The sequence below is a fragment of the Plasmodium vivax genome, chromosome 9 (assembly GCF_000002415.2).
Source record: "Plasmodium vivax chromosome 9, whole genome shotgun sequence".
NCBI classification, from domain to species: domain Eukaryota; phylum Apicomplexa; class Aconoidasida; order Haemosporida; family Plasmodiidae; genus Plasmodium; species Plasmodium vivax.
Genome location: NC_009914.1, coordinates 1524991 through 1547633, shown reverse-complemented (window position 1 = coordinate 1547633; position 22643 = coordinate 1524991). Strand labels below are relative to the sequence as shown.

Sequence of the window (22643 nt, the reverse complement as noted above, 5' to 3'; positions counted from 1 at the left end):
CCACAATTTTGATGAAGCATTTTTAACAAATGGCAGTTCCCCCCTTTTTTATACGTACGAATGACCCCGATTTGTTTGACACCCTGAATTGGGCGACTGCCATAACACATCAGCTGTTGCCTATGGGGGGCACATGTCTTCGCGTGCCCAAGCGAGCGCATCATTGGGGCTGTCATAAACGCATGCATGAGCCTACATAAGTGTGCAGACAAAAGGTAGAGAAATGCGTTAGCCATAATGCCCCCCATATGATGGCATTTTTTACTCTCAATTTTTCCGTTTGTTTTTCCTACCCCTTTTTTTACCCCCTTGATAACACAACGGATTAAAGGGATATGCCCCCGTTCCCTTTTTTTTTTTTTTGTCATTTTTAAAACGACGCGACTTGAAAATTTGCACCTAATTTGCAGTTCCACTTGTGAACGCGCCCTCCGCGAAAGTTGCAAAGGTTGAGAAAATTTTGAACCGCTAAGCAATTGGGAGCGGGGGTAGACCCGTGTGGGGGCTTATCTGGTGGGCCGCCCCCATCATTTGGTAACTCCACCTCCCTGTCAAACAGCCACGTTGTTCTGCCGCAAGGGGGGTATTAACTGAGGCTGATTATTTTTTTTTTCCCCCACTCCGTGTGACCCCGTTTGCGTCACTGCAGAAAGGTAAACACTGCCGATACATTTGCACAACGTGGAGGGGCATATAAATGAACACGCCGCCTAAATACACAACTTTATGGGGGGGAACTTCTCCTTTCGGCGCCCGCGTTTTGGAGAAGCTAAGCGTGTCGCGAGGCACTTGGGGCAATAGGTAATTGGCGAACAGGGAAAGGCTACCCACTGGGGGGAAGCTACCCACCGGGGGGACGACACACAAAACGATGAATTGGCGCAACTTCCTCTGCAGCCCTGCACAGCGCACGAGAGCAAGAGGGTGGCACCTCGGGGGGAAACTCCCCTTCACGGGAAAGTGCTTCCTCACCAATGAAGCCAAACCGTTTAAGGTGGGAATCATTGGAGCAGGCCCGTCGGCGCTCTACTGCTGCAAGCATTTGCTAAAACATGAAAGAGTTAAAGTTGACATTTTTGAGAAGCTACCCAACCCGTATGGTCTCATCAGATATGGAGTGGCCCCCGACCACATTCATGTGAAGAATACCTACAGAACGTTTGACCTCGTTTTTTCAAGCCCCAATTACAGATTTTTTGGAAATGTGCATGTAGGGGTGGACTTAAAAATGGAAGAACTTCGACGCCACTACAACTGTGTCATTTTTTGTTGCGGAGCGTCTGAAGTGTCGATTCCCATTGGGCAGCAGGATGAGGATAAAGCGGTTAGCGGGGGAGAAACAAATCCCCGAAAGCAGAACGGCCTTTTCCATGCGAGGGACCTCATCTACTTTTACAACAACATGTACAACGACGTGCGATGCAGAGCAGTGGAGAATTACCTAAAATCGTTCGAAAATTTCACCACCTGCATCATCATAGGGAATGGGAATGTATCTCTTGACATAGCACGCATATTGGTAAAATCCCCCAACCATTTAAGCAAAACAGACATCAGCAGTGACTACCTGAAGGTGATGAAGCAACACAAAATTAAACACATTTACATTGTTGGGCGCAGGGGATTCTGGCAGTCATCCTTTACCAATGCAGAACTGAGGGAATTAATTTCGTTAGAGAATACCAAAGTTATTTTAAGCAAAAAAAATTATGACCTTTGTTGCCATTTAAAAAGTGATGAGGCAAATACAAATATGAAAAAAAGGCAACATGAAATTTTTCAAAAAATGGTAAAAAATTACGAGGAGGTGGAAAAAAATAAAGAGTTTTACAAAACGTATAAAATTATAGAATTCATTTTTTACTTTGAAATAAGGCAAATACGACCCATCGACGGTGCCATGAAGAATGTAGAACTGGAACTGAACAGAAATGTCCCCATGTCTTTTTCGTCTTTTAAAGAAAACAAAGTTTTGGTAACTCCACTGGTCATCTTCGCTACGGGATTTAAAAAAAGCAATTTCGCAGAAAATCTGTACAATCAGTCTGTTCAAATGTTTAGGGAAGATATAGGGCAGCACAAGTTTGCCATTTTCAAGGCAGGCTGGTTTGATAAAGGACCCAAGGGAAATATAGCTAGCCAAATTTTGAATTCGAAAAATTCCACTCATCTCGTTTTAAACTTCCTCCAGAAAGTGGACTCCTTTTTTGACAATGACATTTCGAGCTTGTTACAGGAGAAGCAAATTCCTTATGTCTCCTTTGATGATTGGACTTACCTCCACCAGATGGAGAAACAAATGGGGGCGCAGCAAAATAAAATTGCCCAAAAGTTTTCCCAAACTGGGGAGGTCTTGCGTGTACTGAAGGGTAGAATGGGGAAAAGCCGCTGAATCGGGGGGAAGCGCCCCTCAAGTGTGCCCCCTCAATGCGCTGTTAGCGGTAGGCCCTCCATTTAGTCCCCTCTACTTCTGCTTCTGCTTTTTTTGTACCCACGGATGGGCATATTTACCCTTCGTCCGCCTCCCACCCAGTTAGCGATGCATTTAGAACAGATTCGAAAGAAGCGCGCCTACCATCTTCTGTCACTCCCCCCCCCTTTCCTTTTAACGCTCCACTTTTGAGGAGAGTCCTTTTTTTCGTAATTTTTCTATTTACCACATTTGATAGGTGCTCATAAAAGGGTTAACCATTCGCACCTTTCCCACGCAGCACGTGCACCGCGTTGAAGTACACCAAAATGTGCCGCTTTTTCGGGAAAAAAATTCGTTTTAAAATAGTCCCCCACAAATGAGCCGTTACTTCTCCGATGAATCCTTTTGCAGATTGCATGCGCGCCCCTATGTTGGACCCCCTAACGCTCGTTCACGTACGAAATGTAGGCCCGGAGAAATTCCCGTGCGGGATCCTTTTTCCGTGGAACAACCCGTCCATCCTTCACCAGAACTGCATCAAAATCGTAATTCTTTATCTCCACCCGTTTCAGTTCGAACACGGGTATTTTTACCTTCACCCTTCGGGAACTTGGAATGTAGCATTCGCTTTTCGTGTTCCCCTTTTTTTTGTATTCTTTTTTGGCTTTCAAATTTATCTGAACGCCAACCGACCGCTTGCTCACACTTCTGGGTGCTCTCATCTTCCTACGTTCATAAAACTTTTCCCCGTATAAATTTGGCTTCTTCGGAGGCATATAGCAATTAGGATAATTAAAGTCGTTTTTGCCTTCTCGACTCTTCTGCCTGCACGTGTAGATGTAATGGTCAGCCTTACTGTTAGGTGCATTTCTTTTTTCACTTTGCCTGCACTGTTCAGGGGGCTCACTAAAATTTTGCTTCCGAATTTGGGGTGATTTTAAGAAAATTTTATGTTGGCCAGATTTGTCCAGGCTGTTTCTTTTCCCATGCGGGGAGAGACATTGGGGGCCCCGCTCTTTGGCAAAAAAGTTCTGCTGCTGATAGTGCCTATATTTGCCACCATCACGGTTCATTTCATCGTCATCGCCATCCCCATCACCATTTTCAGGCTCACTGCTAAGCCAGTCCCCCATCTCGCTCTTTTCGCAGGCGCTGCTGCTCAGCAGCTCGTACGTATTTTGGTTGTCCTGGTTTCTTTCCCATTCGCCATTTTGCGCGTTCTTCCCCCTGGAGTAATAGTCAAAAAGGGGGGAATTTCTTTGGGGATGGAATCGGTTGGGCTTCCTTTCGGCGTCTCGCACACGGCCCGCTTTTCCTGCCACGTCCAGTTCTTTCACTTCACCACCGCGCTTCTCCGCTTTATCTGCACCCCTGTGTGAGGGGTTCCCATCCCTTACGCCCCCTACAAGCACAAATGAGTGATTTCCATCTGGGCGGTCCTCCCCCTCAGTAATCGTTTCCCTTTTCTCACTGGTTAAGCTCATTTTGTTCACGTGTTCCTTTTTGGAGTTACTATTGCTATAATTAAAATTTTCGCCCCTCTCCGATGTTTCGCTCGCCTCCACCGTTTTCTCCGTTTCGCCAAATTTTGTGTCATTCCCGGATTCACTCTCTCCGTCTTGCTCATCTGTTCCTGTGTCTATTTGTTTTTCATTTGGCTCTTCTTCCACGTCCGCTTCGTCCTTCCTGTGATTTTCCCTCTCCCCCTCTGTTTCCTCCTCATTTGAATCATCTATCTTCCTGGTTAACCCCTCTGCCCCTTCAAAAGGGTCACTCCTTTCGCCCACTTCACTTTCAGAATCATTTCTTAGATCGAGAGAATGCTCCCCTCTTTCTGCACTTCCTAACAGTTTGTCATTCGACTCTTCGCCATAAAAGTGCAATGGCCTACTTTGCACCTCTTCTGCGTTGTCGCTTAGTTCTATGCTGTGGCTAAAACTTTTTTCTTCCTCAAAAGATATGTCCGATTCTGTTCTTATATTAATTTTGTACTGCTCGAAAATTTTTTCCTTTTCCCCAAGTCTTTTGTAGTCCACGTCGGACGCGCTTAAGTCGAAGCTTTGGAAGTTTTCCAAATCGCTCGTTAAGTCGTCGTCTCCATGGCCGCATGCGGCACTGTCCTCTGTGCCATTATCCCCTGCGCGGTTGTCACCTACACGATTGTCACCTGCACGATTGTCAAGCGTGCACTTTTTACCCTCCTCAGGGGTGTCACTTTCGTTAAAAAATTCCCCCTCATTCGGCAACTCTTTGGTGCCTGCTTCAAAACAGTCACTAAAATACTCCTTGTCACTGTCTACATCACTGCCTGGGTTGTACAAACCCCAATTCGTATTTTTTTTTTCCATCCTTTTTAAGCCCTTCCCCTGGCCATCCGAGTAAAAATTTGATTCGCTCAATTCGCTGTCCGTTGACAACATATCAATTCGAAGAATTTTCATTTGATTTTGTTGTGTAATGCAAAAGTGTCTCTTCGTTTTGTGTTATTTATTCTATTTTTTTTTTTTGACGAGCTTCTTTTCTTTTCTGCGATTTGTCTTACTTTTTATTTTTCAGTTTACACATTCGTTACAGCATGTACCTTTGTGCGTATTTTTGCCGAAAAAGAATTGTTCATGATGAGCTAGCTTTTTTTTTTTTTTTTTTTTTTTTTTTTTCCATGTACACCTTTTTCACCAAACTTGCGCGCAAATTGGCTGCCTGTTACGAGAACTGCTTTGGCATTTTTTTCCCTTTTTTAATTTTTTAACTTTTTAAAGCAACGGGTGGACAAGTGTAACTTCCGTTGTTATCGCAAAAGGGGGGTGATGAGGTGCCCCCAGTTTGTGCCATTTTTTTTCTGTCGAATGAAAAATAGAGCTGTTCTGAGGCGAACGCATGGGGGAGATGATCAGGTGAAGGCTTAAAAAATGGGCCAAAAAAAGGAGGAAAAATGTAATCCCATATAGAGCCTCAGGCCGTGGTGTACGAAACGTCCTCTTCATTTTCTCACCATCGAAGGGCTGAAAAAAAAAAGACGCGTGGCTGCGTAGCAAAAGAGTAGTTGCATGCTTTTTCGAAAAGCTGGCCGTTCGCAAAAATATTGTCACGAAGAAAATTCTCCAATTTTGTTCTCCGCGCGGAAACATCCCACCATACTCTCATTTTTCTATTTACAAATTTTATAAAAACGCATGCACACGCATGGTCGCAGGTTTTCCCATGTAGACATAGTTACAGCTAACAAAGTCAGCACTTGCAAGGTACCTATGCTACCACCATTTTAGTAAGATGGGCCCCCTATGATGGTACATATGCCCACATAAGGTAGGAATTCCTCCCCCATTTATGCGCCTTAAATTTTTATCACGACGAGGGCGTCGCTTTTCTTCCAACCGAGTTGCAACCCACTTAAAATGTAAAAATGGCAGCTTTTTTGAAGGGACCCTATTATTCACATAAAAAGTGAACCATTCTTTTCCATTCATTTTTGCGGCTTTCGTGTGGATATACGTCATAGCGACAAACGGGTGAAAGCAGGTGACACACTGGGGTGTAGTGCAAACGTTCCAGGTGGGTCTCAACACTGTGACCGCCTGACCGCCACGTCAATTTGGCATTCCATTTGTGCATGTTGACATTTAAAGGAAGTCACGTGGAGTCCCCACAGCTGAGCAGCAAAACGAAATCGCTTTCCTAATTATGCACACGCCTTTTGAGTCTACATCTGATTGGGGTCTTTACATTATAGGGGAAATTCCTCCCACTGTAAAAACTGTTTAGCGTAACTGGGCCACCTATCTCATTTTTGCTTTGCTATCCCAGTTTGGCTTACCTTTTGGCCTTAATGATTGCTCGAAAAGTTGAAACGGAGGTGAGGTCACAAAGCTGCGATCGCTAAGCTGTGATCACTAAGCTGCATTCACTAAGCTGCAATTACTATGCTCTAATCACTAAGCTGCGATTTTTTTTTATTTTTTTTTTTACACAGTTCGGACAAAATGGCATCGCATAAGTGGGCTACCACTCATCGCGGTATGTACACCGCTTGAATTTTTTTTTTTTTTCTATGCACTCACCTGCGCGCGCGAATTGACCTTTACGCGTTTACAGGTCAAACGGGTTACACACAAATGTGCGTTTGCATGTGGCAGGGCGAAACTTTGGTATTGGCCCTCCACGCACACGTTTGGTAGGCGATCCGAAGAGTGGGCATTCCCCGAAAAATGCTAAAATGAGAAGGAGCGGTGCGGTTTTTATTTTACTGTAAACATTGTGGCAAAAAGGGGCGCAAGCCAATTGGGAGCATCTACCTCGAAAGGGGAAATCTTTAAAAATGTAGTGGAGGCTTATTCTCCCCCTTGTTTAGCTAAAATGTGCATACCGTTTAAAGTCTACTTTGGGGAAAATCATCGTAGAGCGATCCAAACGGTACTGTGAAACGTCAAGTTGTGCTCCTTTTAGGTGTAGTATTTTTTTTCCTCTCTTTCTTTCTTTCCTTCGACTTCTCCCCCCCTTTTCGCTGCACACACCAAAATGAACCTGCACAAGGAGAAGCGAATCCCCCTGTGCTGCGAAATTTGTTTAAAAGACGAAAAGGACGTATCTGACGAAGTAATAAAGACGGCAGCCCACAAGTGGCTGTTCTCCCTAGGAATAACCATAACGTTAGGGCGGCACGATCCAAAAAAAATAAACTGTGAGAAGTTGAACAACTCCTGCGACTATATAGTTATTGAGCCAGCTGTGCCAATCAAAATAGTGAAGGAGAGCAACGAACATTTCGAAAGTTTCGAAAATTACGGAAATTACGGAAATCACCAAAATGGAATGTATAAAAAATTCAGCACTACGCATTACTCCGTTTATGAGCTGAACTCATGTTACGATTCGGACGCCCACCTAGCTAATGCGCCCAATTGTGGTTTACCCGGTTGGGAGAATTCCCATCCCACGGAAGGGCCAAGAAAAGAAGATGCGTCAACGAAAAACACAACCCTTTTGCGGAACCCCAATTGTGATGGGACAAATACGACTACCCATTGGGGGGAACAAAAAGGAGAGTACCTGCTCAATGGGCACAGCAACATCCCCCTAATTGGCCCTCTTGCCGTTCCACAAACTGCTACACATGCATCTACCCAATATAACGAAATACAGAATAAAGAAAACTTAAAACCGGGATCAAAACTACTATTTACGATCCCCATGATAGGTGAAAAATCGGCATCGTCCATGGAGGAAGATCCAGTAATATTGCCAAACTTCTGTTGCATTGTACATGTAGTTACGTACTACAAAAATGACGAGTTGGTGGAGGAACAATTTAACGAAGCAAGTGAAAATGAAGGACGTTCAGATCAAGACGGGGAAAATACTGACGAAGAGAAAAAGAAAGCTGGCAAGCGAGTGCCCATTTTTTCACAATACATTTTACCACACTTACGGTTTCATAAATTATGGGACAGTCTATATTATGAGGAAAATATAAAAAGAGATTTACTCGAATATGTTTCTGCTTTAATGCTCTTTGCTACCAAAAAAATTGATCGCAATTTAATTAATTATAATCACCTTGTGTTGTTGTATGGGCCTCCAGGAACGGGGAAAACTTCCCTCTGTAAAGCTCTGGCCAACAAGATTTGCATTCGCCTGTCAAATATATATGCGACAGGTCCGGCTTACAGTTCGCACAGGGGGGGTTGTCCATAAATATGTACACCTGTGTGTGCGCAAATTGGTTCTTTTTTCTAACCTACTAATTTCCCCCATGGGGATCCACACTCACTTATCTTTGCAGGCGTTCTCATTGAGCTGAACACCCACACGTTGTTCTCCAAATGGTTTAGCGAATCGGGGAAGCAAGTGCTGAAGTTATTTAACAAGATTAAAAGGATAATCGAGGACTACGGCGAAAATGATATTTTCATCTGCCTCTTGATAGACGAGGTGGAAAGTTTGTCTGCAGACAGGAGGCGGTCCATGGACAGCACGGAGCCCTCGGACACTATACGAGTCGTCAACACGCTGCTAACTCAAATCGACTCCCTTAAATATTACCACAACACGTTGTTGCTCACCACGTCGAACCTTTCCGGTGTGCCAGAGAGCGCGCCTTGGTGGCGCAATTGTAAATGCGGCGCTCGCGATGGCACCTTTGCGGAGAGGCCCCTAGAGGGTGGCCCCTACAGAGTGTCCTCCATACATTGCCCATCGCCCACCACTTCGATCCACTCACCACTTCGATCCACTCACCACTTCTCACCGCCCACCGCTTCTCAGAAATGATCGACGACGCCTTCATCGACAGGGTAGACCTAAAGCAGTTCATCGGGTTGCCAAACGAAGAATGCAGATACGAGATTTACAAGGACTGCATCGACGAATTGGTATCATCAGAAAAGTGTAACCTCTCGCTAAGTGTGCAAAATGTGTACACCTCTATCATTGCCCGTCCATTTTTTTCGACTCCTTTTCACTGCGTAGATGGAGAAGGGGATAATTCACTTTTCCTCGAAGGTTCCAAATTATGAGCGAGTTAAGAAGTTGCTCAAGGTGCGTAACTTGCAGGGAATTGCGTTGTCATGCCGCCTCAAGTGCATTGCGTTGTCAAGCCGTTTCAACCGCATTGCGTTTTCATACCGCTTCAATCGCATTGCATTTTCATACCATTTCAAGCGCCCTCATAGTTCACACCCTATATGGATGAGCCCATTTAGACTCACTCCCATATTTTTTTCTCTTCCCTTTGTAGAACGGAGCGGGGAAGGAGACGGAGGAATACATGTAACGGCTGCGTGCAAAAAGATACCCTTTTGAGGGGGGCACGAAATGGCAAATGGGAAATCCCCACCCGAGAATTACCCTTCTTTCGACTCACCTTTAACCTGCTCCCCCTCGCCCGCTTTCCCGCAGCTACGGAACCGAACTGATGAAGTGCGCCAGGATGAGCAACGGCTTCAGTGGCCGCTGCTTGAGGAGAGTTCCCTTCCAAGCATACGCCTACTTCTGCCAAGCGGTAATGAGAAAGGAACGCGGGGCATGCTAACGTTGAACCTCTCCACATAAAACTCTCTCTATGGAAAATCAACACAAGAGAGTAACAAATATTTAAGTTCCGTGTGATTCAAACATGTAAAGAGAAATTATGACCCCTGGGTGACACTGATTGGCGCAAAATGTTTTGTTCTATCATTGCGGCTAACTTTTCTTTGCAGACCCTACGCTTTTACAATTCGACAAATAATAACGATCAGAAGGTTTTAATTTCTCTGGTGGATTTTCTGATGGCCCTTCAGAGGGCCATTCAAAAGGAGGTTCTAAATAAAAGTAAATTGCTGGACCAAAAGAAGTAGCCTTTCCGTGGCACCTTCGCTCACGCGGGGTATGCAGGCATGCACGCACACAAGCATACAAACATAGAAGCCTCGCTGCACAGAAGCATCACTGCATTTACGAATCGACGCAGCAAGGATAGCTCCTCGGACATTTCACCGTTTCGCCTGTTTTTTTTTTATGTGGGTAACTGTCCATTATGTGATGCACCCGTTGTTTCCTTTTCTTTTTGCGAAATTTTCAATTCATCTAGCTTTTTTAAGAGTAATTTTTTTTTTTTTTTTTTTCGTGTAAACAGTAAAGCTATCTTATTTTGTCACAATTGTGTGGGTTCCTTTGCCGACTTACCATCATTAAGATGTTCATAAAATGCAGACTAATCGTCTTTTGTGCCTCCTTTTAACAAAACGTGAATAAATGCTTACACGCTGTAGCATTTTGGAATAACACACTGGTAGACATTTCGCAGCATGGAATAGCTTAAAATATTTTTTTTTTTTTTTTTTTTTTTTTTAGCTAGCTAGCTAGCTTTCTATGTAACATTTTATGTCAATTTTTAATGCCTCGTAAAATTTTGCCTATGTACCCGCCGAATCGGGCGACCACAAATGAGCTAACAAAAGGGAGGTGATACCGACCATTCTACATAAGCCTCTTTTTTTCTCTCAACCGAATGCAATTTATATTGCCTTTTCCTTTTCGCGATTAATGGGGAAATACCTTTATGTGGGTTTGACGAGCGTGGCCTTGGAAAAATGCGCACACAGGGACCATCTTTTACTATTTCTTTCCCCATTTGGCAATGCATATGTGTGGGAGAGGGTACATACGTATTTATGCACGTGGGTACTCATGAGCGGCCGCTTCTTCCACGCTTGATGCCAAAAATAACAGCGCAAACGCTGCGCTGGTCGAGAGAAAACGCGTAAACGTGGCCAATTCGCGCCCCTGCAAACGTTTAAAAATGGTGAAGCGTGATTTAGCAACACAGGGGCTGCGCATTTGCTTCATGTTACTTTGCGCTATTCTGCGCCTTTTTTTTGCTTAAAATTTTTTTTTTTTTTATTATGGCAAAATGTGGCTTTGTTCCAACGTTCGAAGAAAGAACTGCCCTACTGAAGCTGCATAAAATGGCCGAACAGCTCAGATTTTTTTCAAAAATTCGACTGTTTAATATTACACAACATGGGTAAAACTTCATGACTATTTCGCGTTCCCAGGAATGAAATAAAATAAGGGGGGGATATACATATCATTATATATGCATCCAATATATGTACCTTTTTGTTGGCCCCATTTTTATTTCTTCCTTGAAGAGGGGCGAAGTGAAACTGCTAGCCACATTTAGCATGGCACTACACCTCTACATAAAGTTTTTTCTTTTAAATGTTGCGTCGTTAGCTACCGCATGGGTATAAAAGCTCCCCTTTTAAAAGTAAAAAAATAAAAAACGTTCGCCTCGTTCGTTTATTTTCTGTGCTGTTGGCCCGGCATAAACGACTAAGTTGGGAAAAGGGTCACATCACGCTCAAGTGTTACAAGTACTACGCATCTATGCAAAATAAAACTTACATGCATTTTTATTTGCAAACTTAAGCGATTCTAACTCATGAGAAATATATTTTTTTTTTTTTTTCGAATTTAGAGCTTACTACAACTCAGATAAAACGGCAGCTCATCAGATGTGCTTACCCCTTTGTAAAAAGAAAGCTCAAAAATTTTGCACAAATCTACGTTCTGATATGCGTGTTACGATTATTTTTTTTTTAAATTATTATTTGTCATCCCCCTGAAGGGGTGGGTTCATCTGCCCACGCGCATAGCTACATGCATATATGAACATACGTATGTATAGTAGTAGTCATGTCCAGTGGTGCTCGAGAAAAAAGATAAGAAGTAAAGCCAAATCGACGTAAAAAGTTGTGTAAAAAAAATTCCCTTTCAGCGTAGATTTTTTTTTTTTTTTTTTTTTTTTCTGTTGAAGGGAGGAGTATTAAGGCAGAACTTCACAAAGTGGTAATATATTATATAAAGGCTTAAATAAAAGTTGTATGTGGTAAGGTGTACTATGCATATATAAATACATATGGGTTAAAACAGTTCGGCTCCTGGTGCCTTCCCCTTTTTAGATCATTTCGCCGTATAGTGCCTATGCCTCCACTTGGGCGCGCCGGAAAAAATGGGGGCAGTTCAAAAATAGTTTTATAGTACGGCGTATTTGTATATATATGTATATGCAAAGGGGTAGGCGGCTGAGCCCCCCCTCCCCTGCATGCACGCCGGAGAAAAGTTGTAAAAGTGTTCATCCTCGCGTTCAGCTCGCTTTCATCTCTGGGAACAGTTTCATATACGTTGAGGTTGAGGCAACTTTTCCCCCACGCGATTCGCACAATTAAACAGATTTTTTTTTTTTTTTTTTTTTTCTCCCCTTTTTGTACCGCTCTTTCCATTTGATGAGAAGATTAAGTAGGTTAAAAATACGTTTTAAATTCACCCATGAATTTTTCACATCTAGTAAGAATCAAATTTACACATCTACGTAGAAGGATGAGCAGAAATTAGCTCAAAACTGTCGTTCAGCTAAAACGGAGAGTAGTAAAAATAGCCTGGCTTATCGCTTAAAAAAAATTATCCATTTTTACTGCGCATTTTTCGTATGTGCCAGTTTAAGGGCCCTTTTTTGTTTTTTTAAAAAAAAAATTTGATAAGAATTGTAGTTTTTTTTTTTTTTTTTTTCAACACAATATAACTCTAATAACATCTAACCTTTGTGAGGCTCAAAATTGAGGTTTTTTTTTTCTTTTTTTTTGGGGGAATCAGTTCACCACAGAATCGCAAAACGCCTGCTGCTTTATCTACACCTTTGCGCGAAAGCTACATTTTAGGGTGGGAACATATTTACCCTGCCAAAGTGTCGAGCAAAAGGGAATATATTTTTTTCTTACGGATTTTAAGGCAAAAACATTTAGATAATTGCACATTCGGTGTGGAAGCCGTTATAGATGCGGAGTCCCCCTCCGCTGGGGGGAAATGCTAACCGTACGAATGAAGCAAAATGATTGTGGCACACGAGCTACTCGTGGTTTGCCTACATATTCCTAGCTATATCAAAGGAGTAGCGAATTCAACATAGGTTTTATCGTTCCTAAAAAGAAGCTCATCCCCTACGTGGGAATTTAGCAAAATTACACGCCTTCGCGCGGTTACTGCTTTCGCTAACTTTTTGAAACTGAAACGAGTTGGAAAAGCTGTTTATTCATTTTGGAGGAAGTAAATAAAGGGAGAATTTTTTTTTTTTTCCACCTCACATTTTGCAATTCCCCATTTGCAGAAGTACACTCTGGTGAGGTTGTCCGCGGGAGAGTACGCAATGTACATGGCTGCCTATTTTGCAAATTTTTTATCTGAACAGCTTTTTTTTTTTTTTTTTTTTTTTTTTACCTCTTAGCTGGAGCCTCTATAAGCTGGCTAGCCATAACAACGTAACAATGTGCTAAGCGCGATTTTTTTTTTTTTTTCTTATCATGTGCGTAATTCTATTTCCGTTTGGAAAGAGTTCCGTAGAGGCACATCGCACTCAACACACATGCTTCCGAGTATGTCGTGCGGGGATACGAACATGCAATGTGCTATTTTGATCCATTTACGGGGCCATTTTAACACCCCTTTTTTCTCATATGTATTCGTTTCCAGTTAAGTTACACCACGAAGAAGATGCGTTTTTTTTTTTTTTTTTTAGCTATGTAGATGCACTTACATGTATGCAATTTTATATATTTATACATTTTCGCATGCATGGCTACTCGCTTCCTTTTCCTGGTGAATGCACCGCCCCTCTCGCAAGAACGAGCTGTCGCAGGAGAGGGGCACTGCACATGCATGAGCGCGCATTCGTACCCTTTTGTGCACCTACCGTAGGGGCGTTTAAATCGTGCCAAGTTAGGCCACGCTTAGTCAGCTTAGTCAGCTTGCCAGCTTAGCCAGTTTGGCAGCTTGGCCAGTTTGGCCCCGTGAACTCGAGTTATCCTGGCCGGAGACGTGCATACATATACATGCATGCATAACTTCGTGTACGCATTTTTTTTTTTTTTTACATTTTAACGGAGAAAAAGAAAAACGCCCCGTTTTGGCATTTTTGTTGGCGCGGTTGGTGCTGTTGGTATTCGTAAAAATAATCCGTAATGTCGCTGCTTGCTCTCTTTATATATATAGTTAGTTAATTTTTTTTTTTCATTTTTTTTCTTTTATTTCTTTTTTGTCTCATGTTTATGCACACAATGCATGTATCTACTCCAGTTTACAAAACTGTTAACATGCTAACAAGTGGTGAAAGATTCCCTTTTTTGAGGTCTTTTTTTTAAAAAAAAATATATATACCTATGTATATAAGTTCACATAAGCATTTAGAGAGATACCTTCAGAGAAAAATATGACATCTGAGCCAAGTCAAATTGTTTTTTTCTACATTTTGTTTTACTGATGTACATTTGGCGAACGCCGATTCTGCGCTTACTCGGTCAGTCCGCAAATGTTTTAAACTTTTGTGCAATTCTTATTTAAACAAGTGGAAGAATCGCTTCGCAGCTTAGTCACCCTGCAGGAGTGTAGTTCATGAATTGGCCCCATGAACAGCGGGGAAGTTTTCTTTTTTGCACTAGCTTTTTTTTTTACATGTGCACCTGTGAGAACCGTGTACTAGTACGCGCGTGAGAAGAAGGCTCATATATAGGTACGAAAAAAAGTACCCTTATATACCGCCCCGTCCCGTGCTCACCTGGTCTCACCTTGCAACGGCATACGGCCGGAACCTGCGCTAGCGGAGATGCACTAGGAGTGTGTCCCCCGATTTACTTGGAATGTTTGCAGATTCGCGTTTTCCATTTTTTCTCGCTTCATTTTTCGCATCTTGTTTTATTTATTTATTTTTCTTCCATTTTTATTATTCTTTTTTATTTTTTATTTTTTCCTCTCTTCAATTCTTAAAGTGCAAAAGTGTGCCTCTTTAAGTTGAACAATTGGCAAAAGCTAAATTCGACATCAGAAGGATTAATTTATCACAAAACATTCTTTTTCTTATTTTTACCATTTTGCCAGTTTACTACCTTGCTGCTTTATCGCCTTACAATTCCATTTCCTTTCTCGTTTACCCTTTTGTGTTTTCTACTTAGCATTTTTCATCCAAAGTTTTCCCAAAATTTTTACCTCTCCTTTGCGATTTTCTCGCCTTAAATTGAGGAGCTTTCGCTCGAAAAGAGAATACATGTTAACGAGAGTTAGAGAAGCGGGGCGAACTACTTCCCCTTGTGTTTCCTTCTCGGCATACATACGTAGATTGCACGCATGTTTAACCGCATGCGTGAGTAAATGAACCTACGTACTGCAAGTGCGGGCATATTTTGCTTCTCTATTGCAGAGAGACTTTCACGCCTTCAGGCACATGTACATACTCTTTCTCTCCATTTTTCCCCTGCTTCTCACACCGCACATTCATCTCCTTGTGCGTTTGTTTATTCGAGCACTCATTTTTATTTCGTGTGAGATCGGTGGACACGAGAAAACGTTCATTCACGCGCAGATAGACGCGAAGAAAAGTGCCCCTATGTTCGCTACACCTACTTAGGCACGCGTACCCACACGCATATGTGCGTTCAGGGGCAGACGTTATGCTCGATCACTGCTATGTTATTCTTTATTCTTCATTTTTCGAATAAAAGAAACCTTCGTTTATGACTACCCCAACTGTACAACGGTAAACGGTAGCTTCTTTTTAAAAAAAAGAAATTTTTTCAAATTCGTATTGCTCGAAAGCATTCCCTTACATACCTCTACGCTAAGCTTCACTGCAAGCAATTTCATGCGTCATTTTCGCCTTCCCCATTTACCACCCCTTTGGCGACCCGCGCATGCTGCTTAACCTTTCGCTTTTTACCACTTTACGTGAATTAATTTTACGCATAAGTGCCGTGCATGCACAAACGGGTGCTTACATGTGGACAGCCAAATATTTTCGCTACACCTAGTCTACTATTTTTCGCTCTGCATATTCTACATGCACATGTACGAATTGCCCCTTTGGCAAAAGCACATATGAGCATATAGCTACAAACACACAGTGAGTGTGAGTGTGAATGTGCCAGTAGACACGCGAAAAGGTACAGTTGTCCTGTGTCAACACAGTTATTAACATTTCGACGTACCATTAATCCCTTCGCTATTTTCCCTTTTCGCATGCTTCGACAGCATACTTGTTAATTGCATGACGTGTTTTTTTTTTTTTTTTTTTTTATCCTATACGTTACACACGGGTAAGAAATAGAGAAGACAACTGAACTTACGCGAGTGGGGATACTATCAAAATATGAGATACATTTTTTTTTTTTTTTTTTTTTCATTAAACTGCATACAACAGTGTTACATTTTGATTAGTGAACCATTTCGTATGCGTGGAAGGCCAATAGAGCGGACGCAATAGTTGCTGCCTTCCCTGTACGTACATGTGTCTGCCTTTTTTTTTTTTTTTTTTTTCTAAGTGCATTTGTCGAACGTGTACATGTGCCCACTTGCACCTCCGCGCGCGCTGTTAGCCTTGTTGTTCTTTCTGATCCTTCGGCAAAAACGACTGAGTGGCGACGCAGTAGCAACGCATTACAAGTTGTAATGGGAAGAACAGAAGGAAACAAAAAAAAGCGCACATAAGTGGGAATAATAAGCATACGTGTGAATAATAAGCATACGTGTGAATAATAAGCATACGTGTGAATAATAAGCATACGTGTGAATAATAAGCATACGTGTGAATAAACATACGCGTGAATAATCATACGTGTTTGTGTACCTCTGCGCGTAACTTCGTTCATAACTTCGTTCATAACTTCGTTCATAACTTCGTTCATAACTTCGTTCATAACTTCGTTCATAACAACGTGCATAACAACTTACTTAACAACGTACACATTTTCACGCATACGCCACTTCACCGACAGCTGCGCGGCCATAAAAGCCCACCCACATGTATATGGCAGTTATATATACTTAACCGTACATGTACATATTTACGTAAGCATACCTTCGCGCAAACGTTTTCGCAAAAGTGATGCCCAATAATTTATGTTCTCATAAGAACTTTCCACGATTGAGCGAAAAAAAAAAAAAAAACCAAAAAAAAACCAAAACAAAAACACAGCAAAAGAATAAACTGACATACTTTGAGTTCCTTACTGGGATTATCATTGTAGTCACTTTTATGACGTTACAAATTTTTAAAAAAATAACGTTTCAGAGCTGTGGCTGTGTTTTTTTTTTTTTTTTTTTTTTTTGCCGCTACAAAAATTTGAGTTGCACAAACTGATCAACCTACGAGCATATATTCTACTGAACTGTGAATTTAGGGAGGACCGCCCCAATTGTGAATTGTATAGAAAAAAAAAAAAAAAAAAAAAAAAAGATTTATAAACAACTCAATATCACAATTGGTATACTATACAGCCAGTGAGAACCAGCCAGGCGGTGGGCACAGCTCCCTTTTCCCTTACATAACTCCTCCCCCCACACGTGGTGCTTTTTTGCATGTAAAAGTTAACTGTGCATGTATATAATCGTGTACATATATGTTCATGTCATTGTATATATGAATAACTTGTTCACACATACTTATATCTTATGCATGTGCTTGTACATAACTGCATCTCCACCTACTTGTGCATATGTGGTAAATTGCAAAGTTAAGAAAAAAGAGCTTTATGCACGACTGAATGGCATGAATGAACTCGCACCTGTATACTGTTATCTTTGATTTAACTCCCGTACCGAAGAGATCATTTATTGCAAAAAAAAAAAAAAAATTCTTCACGTTGTACACGCGACCGTAGATAAAACGTATGTGCTTACGTTCGCTCTTACGTTCACCCGTGCCTTCGTGGCTTACGTATACAGAGCACATGTAAGAGTATACCACATGTGAAGATATGTACATGTATATGTATATGCTTTTTTTTTTTATTTTTTTTGAGAACACCCTTGAGCTTTCCTTTCCTACTTACCTGCTCAGGCTTGTTCGCATATGCTTACCCGGAAGTTTTGCACAAGCATCGATATGTGATATATGCAAAGGTGCCTGCGCGTGAGCACGTGTATACATACGTACATATAAGCACATGTACTGGTCCGTACGTACCTCCGCGTGTACGATAAGGCAAACCTCTCGCTGCATATAAACGGCCGCCTATACATATGCGCTCTCACATCCACGCGTAACTGCATATAGCGTGTAGCGTGAATCGTGTAGTGGCATTCTTGTGCATTACTAGTATCTGCTTACATCATTACACGTGCTCGATGCGCCCCGGCCCCCCGTTCTGCCATCAGCTCTGATGCTTCACATACACGCATTAGTAGTTTCTATAAACATAGGCCACACGTACACCCTTTGTCACGTGCTTGTGTATGTGTACCTGTTACCTTCACACAGCACATATATATAGCAGCTGCTCTGAAGGCTTCTCTCATTCCATGCTACGTTAGCGCGGAGGCTTTTTTTACCAAAGCGGAAGTGGCGACGTGATCGATGCGACGCGCATACAAATGAGCGCAAACGCGTCTGTGCATGTGGAAGTCTACCTCGCTTTATGCAAACTACGCACAACGTGTAAACAACGTATGCGCGAATGAATTGGGCTCGTTCACAACTTGTTGTGCTTGTTCTGTTTCATTATAATCGCACTGTGGTGGTGAACATGCCCATGCGCATATGCCCCTGCGTATAAACGTGTACAAGCGGCGTGCAACCCATGGTCTTTTTTTTTTTTTTTTTTTAATTCATCTCGGTGTGCAGATGTACATGTATGCATATGCCACGCAGATACATGAAAATACATCTGTATATTCGTGAATTTATAATTTTGTACATACACGAATATACACCCGTATGCATTTGTGCATTTGTGCATATATGCATAAATAAACCTACATTTGGGTAAAGCCATTCGCGCTGCTCCCCACCACCAGGTAAATAGGGGATTGCCTATGCGTACGTTCACCACAGGATAAGTTGAACGCGCAGATTAAAGCCATCTATATATACGTGTAAAGGCCATACGTGCAAAGGCCGTACGTGTTGTGCATACATGTTCATTTTTATACATCCGCACAATCCACACGTATGTGTACGAGTGAATGTATGCTCAGCGAAATGCATCATTTGTGCCATTACATATGCCCTCAGTTAATTTCTTCATTTTAAAAATTCATTTTATAAATTCATGTTTTGTGAAAAAAGCGAAAATAAACGAAAAAAAAAAGGGAAAACCCTTTTGCTGAATTAAAACAAATTAAAGCAAATTAAATTAAGTTTATTTTACATTATTTTATATATTTTTATTTTATTTATTTATTTTTTTTTTTATGTTCGCAAGAGTGTTGAAAGGGAAATTTTGAAAAATTCAAGCGGGAGATTCCAAAGAGCGCGCATGTGCTGTATGCATATATATAAATGCATCTTAGTATGCTATGCTATGTATGTATTGCGTTTATTCACCATTTGTGCGTTTGTTCCTTCATTTGTTTTTCGTTTGTTTCTTTCCTTTTTCATTTATTTGTTTGTTCGTTCCTGTGCGTATATATGCGTCACGCGTCGCAGCACTTTTAAGTGTCCAAACGATCGTTCATTTAAGATTTAAGTCGTTTTTTTTTTTTTTTTTTTTTTCCATACACGCGTTGCGTAGTTGCCGCGTTGTTGTACATACGTACAAATAAAGTGCGCATATCGCACGTATGCATAAGCATGTACCTATGAGTAGGTATACATGTAACGTTTACAACACTATATATATGCGTTGTTGTTTCCATCGTTTTTTTTTAATTTCTTCACCCACCGCGCGCCACGTTCGTATCTACATATCACGCGTTACGCGAAAGTGAACGAACAAATGAATATATAAAACAACACAGTAGTGTAGTATAAAATACAGTTCCAGTGCCAACAACGCGTCACTTTTTTTTTTTTATTCCCTTTTTTTTTTGTGTATTTATATATGTATAAAAATACATGCCGCGAAATAAGCTGTACAAAACTCCCCACATTGTAAGCAAAAGCTGCATGTATATTTTGTACATTCGCGTGTGGGCCAGTAAGAATGTAATGGAAAGCATGGGCACATAAGCGGGTGCGCACGGATGTACATACGAATATGTATAAATATGCATATGTAATTAATTATATATAATTATATATATATATGTACATGTCATACGTATGTATATTTACGTATATCCACATTTATACATATACGTATTTATATATGTAAACGTACATGTATGTACATTTACGCCATATAGTTTACGTTGCATGCCGGAGCTCCCCGCCCTGCGTGCGAACATATGCGCATAAGCGTTTGCGTGAACACGCCTGAGACGTTTAGCCCGTGCACCACGCGCTTGTCGTAGAACATTTTACATTATACTGCCCTAATTATACTGCCCTAATTACACTGCCTTACATTGCAGTGCATACGTTGCACCAAATTGTATACATATTCGCACGCTATTCTTCACCCACTCCTTGCATATTCCTTTGCCGACTCCCCACCATACATACGCATTGTACCATTGCAACACCTACACTACCGACGAGGGAAAAAAATGGTATATACTGCATTAACTTCATGCGAGGAGAAGAGAAAATAGTTGTTGTCGTCCCGTTATACATGTAATAGATTTTTTAGATTAATTAAAAAAGAAAATTCTATTCTATACATTTTAAAATTGCTTTGCTTATTTTTTCATTTTATTAAATTAAAAAAAATTTACTCCAAATTTGAAAAAATTAATTTAAAAAAAAAAGAAATATTAATTAAATCGAGCTTTTTTTTTTTTAGATGTATTATTTATTCATTACCTTTTTTTTAATTTTAGAGAATTATTTTACTTCTTTATATTTTTATGAATGTGGCATGCATTAAAGATACAATTTTACTCTCAGTTTATTCTATTCGTGGGTATCATCCGTGTATATAACATAATATTATTATGTATACATTTTTACCACTTTATGTAAACTGAAGAATTGGATTGGATTTAATCTTTTTTTTTAATTCTACCTGTTTTTTTTTACCTCCTTTTTGCATATTTATTTACCCTTTTTTTACCCCTTTTTTTTTGCCTTTTATTTGCATTTCTTTTACCCGTTTTTTACCTTACCCTTTTTTTTTTTTACCTATTTTTTACCCGTTTTTTACCTGTTTTTACATATCGAATTTCGTTTAATACAGACCACGGGGAAGATTCACGAATTGCAATTTTCGTCCCTAGAGAAACACCAACGTGTTTGCCTGTTTGCCTGTTTACGTATTTGCCTTTTTGCCTATTTGCCTGTTTGCCTATTTACCCGTTTGCCTATTTGCGTATATATACGGAGACCTGCACTGTACAGATGCAGTTGCGATCAGATGTAGGCATATAACCTGAGCATACGTCAGTGCAACGTGGGCATAATCTACGTACATGTAGTTAAGCCCTCGTCGATTCAGCGTTTCCATGCATAGCATTTAGCGTTTTTCGCGTAGATTTATTGCATAGATTTATTGCGTAGATTTATCGCGTAGATTTATTGCGTAGATTTATCGCGTAGATTTATCGCCGAGCGCTTACCATACAGTGCATGGCATAATATACGCCACACGGCATATAATATAACAGGTAGAATAATATAGTACAGTACAGCAAGAATTGTAATTTATTTTCATCTATATTTGTTCCATTTTGCCCTGTGGGATATTATATGTACATATGTTGGTTTATATATATGCGTCCGTATTTGCCACCCCCGGTGCGCATATATATATATATGCCCACTCTGCATACGTGGATAAGTCGTACAAATAATTTTACATTTCTTTTTTTTTGCGTTCTTATGTTTCCATTTTTTTTTTTCTCTCTATTTAACAAATTCATTGGCAGAGATATATTATTTTACCACATGTTTCATATGTTTGTAACCCTTTTTATACAATTTTAAGCGCACTTTTTATATTTTTTTTTCTAATTTATTCTAATTTTTTATCCTTTTTTTACCACATTTTTATGACTTTTTTTTATCACCTTTTTTATGACTTTTTTTGACTTTTTATGACTTTTATATGACTCTTTTATGACTCTTTTATGACTCCTTTATGACTCTTTTATGACCTTTTTATGACTTTTTTTTTCCTATTTTTTCTCACTTTTTCTCACTTTTTCTAATTTTTTTATTGTTCTTTTTCTAGTTTTTTTTTTATTGTCCCCTTTATAACTTTTTTTTATAGTTTTTTTTTATAGTCTTTTTTATAGTCTTTTTTATAGTCTTTTTTACAGTTTTTTATAGTTCCTCTGTAGTTTTTTTCTACAGTTTTTTAGGGTTCCTTTTAGGGTTCCTTTTGTGGTTCTTTTTGTAGTTCTTTTTGTAGTTCATTTTGTGCCCCTTTTTGTAGTTCTTTTTGTAGTTCCCTTTGCAGTACTCTTTGTAGATCTTTTTGTGGTTCCTCACATATAGTTCTTTTTTATAGCGCCCCCCACATACCCCTTTTTTTTTCTTTGGTTTTTTTTTATTTATTTTTTTTTTTTTTGCAGTCTTTTTTATAGTCTTTCGAAAAACTACTGCCCGTCGTTCATAAGTACATACATTTGTATTTATACAATGCCGCAGTAGTAAACGTGTTTAATTTAAGTGTTTTTTTTTTTTTTTTTTTTTTTTTATTGCGTTTATGTAATTTTTTCTCCATACCTTTCTGCATATATCACCACCTGTTTCGTAATTCCTGAATCTGTTTTGTAACTCCGGCGGCCGAATTGCTCTGCCTGCGCGTGCTGCCCCGCGTTTTTTTCGTACATACGTATACGTGGATAGACACGTTGGTGGAGGCGTAGGCAACCGCATAGGCAACCG

At 40.5% G+C, this 22643-nt stretch overlaps 3 protein-coding genes across 3 annotated transcripts; 2 read left to right on the top strand and 1 right to left on the bottom strand.

Moving 5' to 3' along the window:
• Positions 1-871: 871 nt before the first annotated feature.
• On the top strand, positions 872-2392 carry PVX_092585 (adrenodoxin reductase, putative; the record flags this gene model as incomplete). The annotated part of the gene is made up of 1 exon (XM_001615459.1): positions 872-2392. The coding sequence occupies one exon, from the start codon at positions 872-874 to the stop codon at positions 2390-2392; it is 1521 nt and encodes a 506-aa protein (XP_001615509.1).
• A 461-nt stretch (positions 2393-2853) lies between these two features.
• On the bottom strand, positions 2854-4854 carry PVX_092580 (hypothetical protein; the record flags this gene model as incomplete). The annotated part of the gene is made up of 1 exon (XM_001615458.1): positions 2854-4854. The coding sequence occupies one exon, from the start codon at positions 4852-4854 to the stop codon at positions 2854-2856; it is 2001 nt and encodes a 666-aa protein (XP_001615508.1).
• A 2074-nt stretch (positions 4855-6928) lies between these two features.
• On the top strand, positions 6929-9747 carry PVX_092575 (AAA family ATPase, putative; the record flags this gene model as incomplete). The annotated part of the gene is made up of 7 exons (XM_001615457.1): positions 6929-8066; positions 8193-8489; positions 8675-8781; positions 8879-8947; positions 9147-9178; positions 9308-9410; positions 9610-9747. 7 exons carry the CDS (start codon positions 6929-6931, stop codon positions 9745-9747), a joined length of 1884 nt encoding a protein of 627 aa, XP_001615507.1.
• Between the last annotated feature and the right edge of the window lie 12896 nt (positions 9748-22643).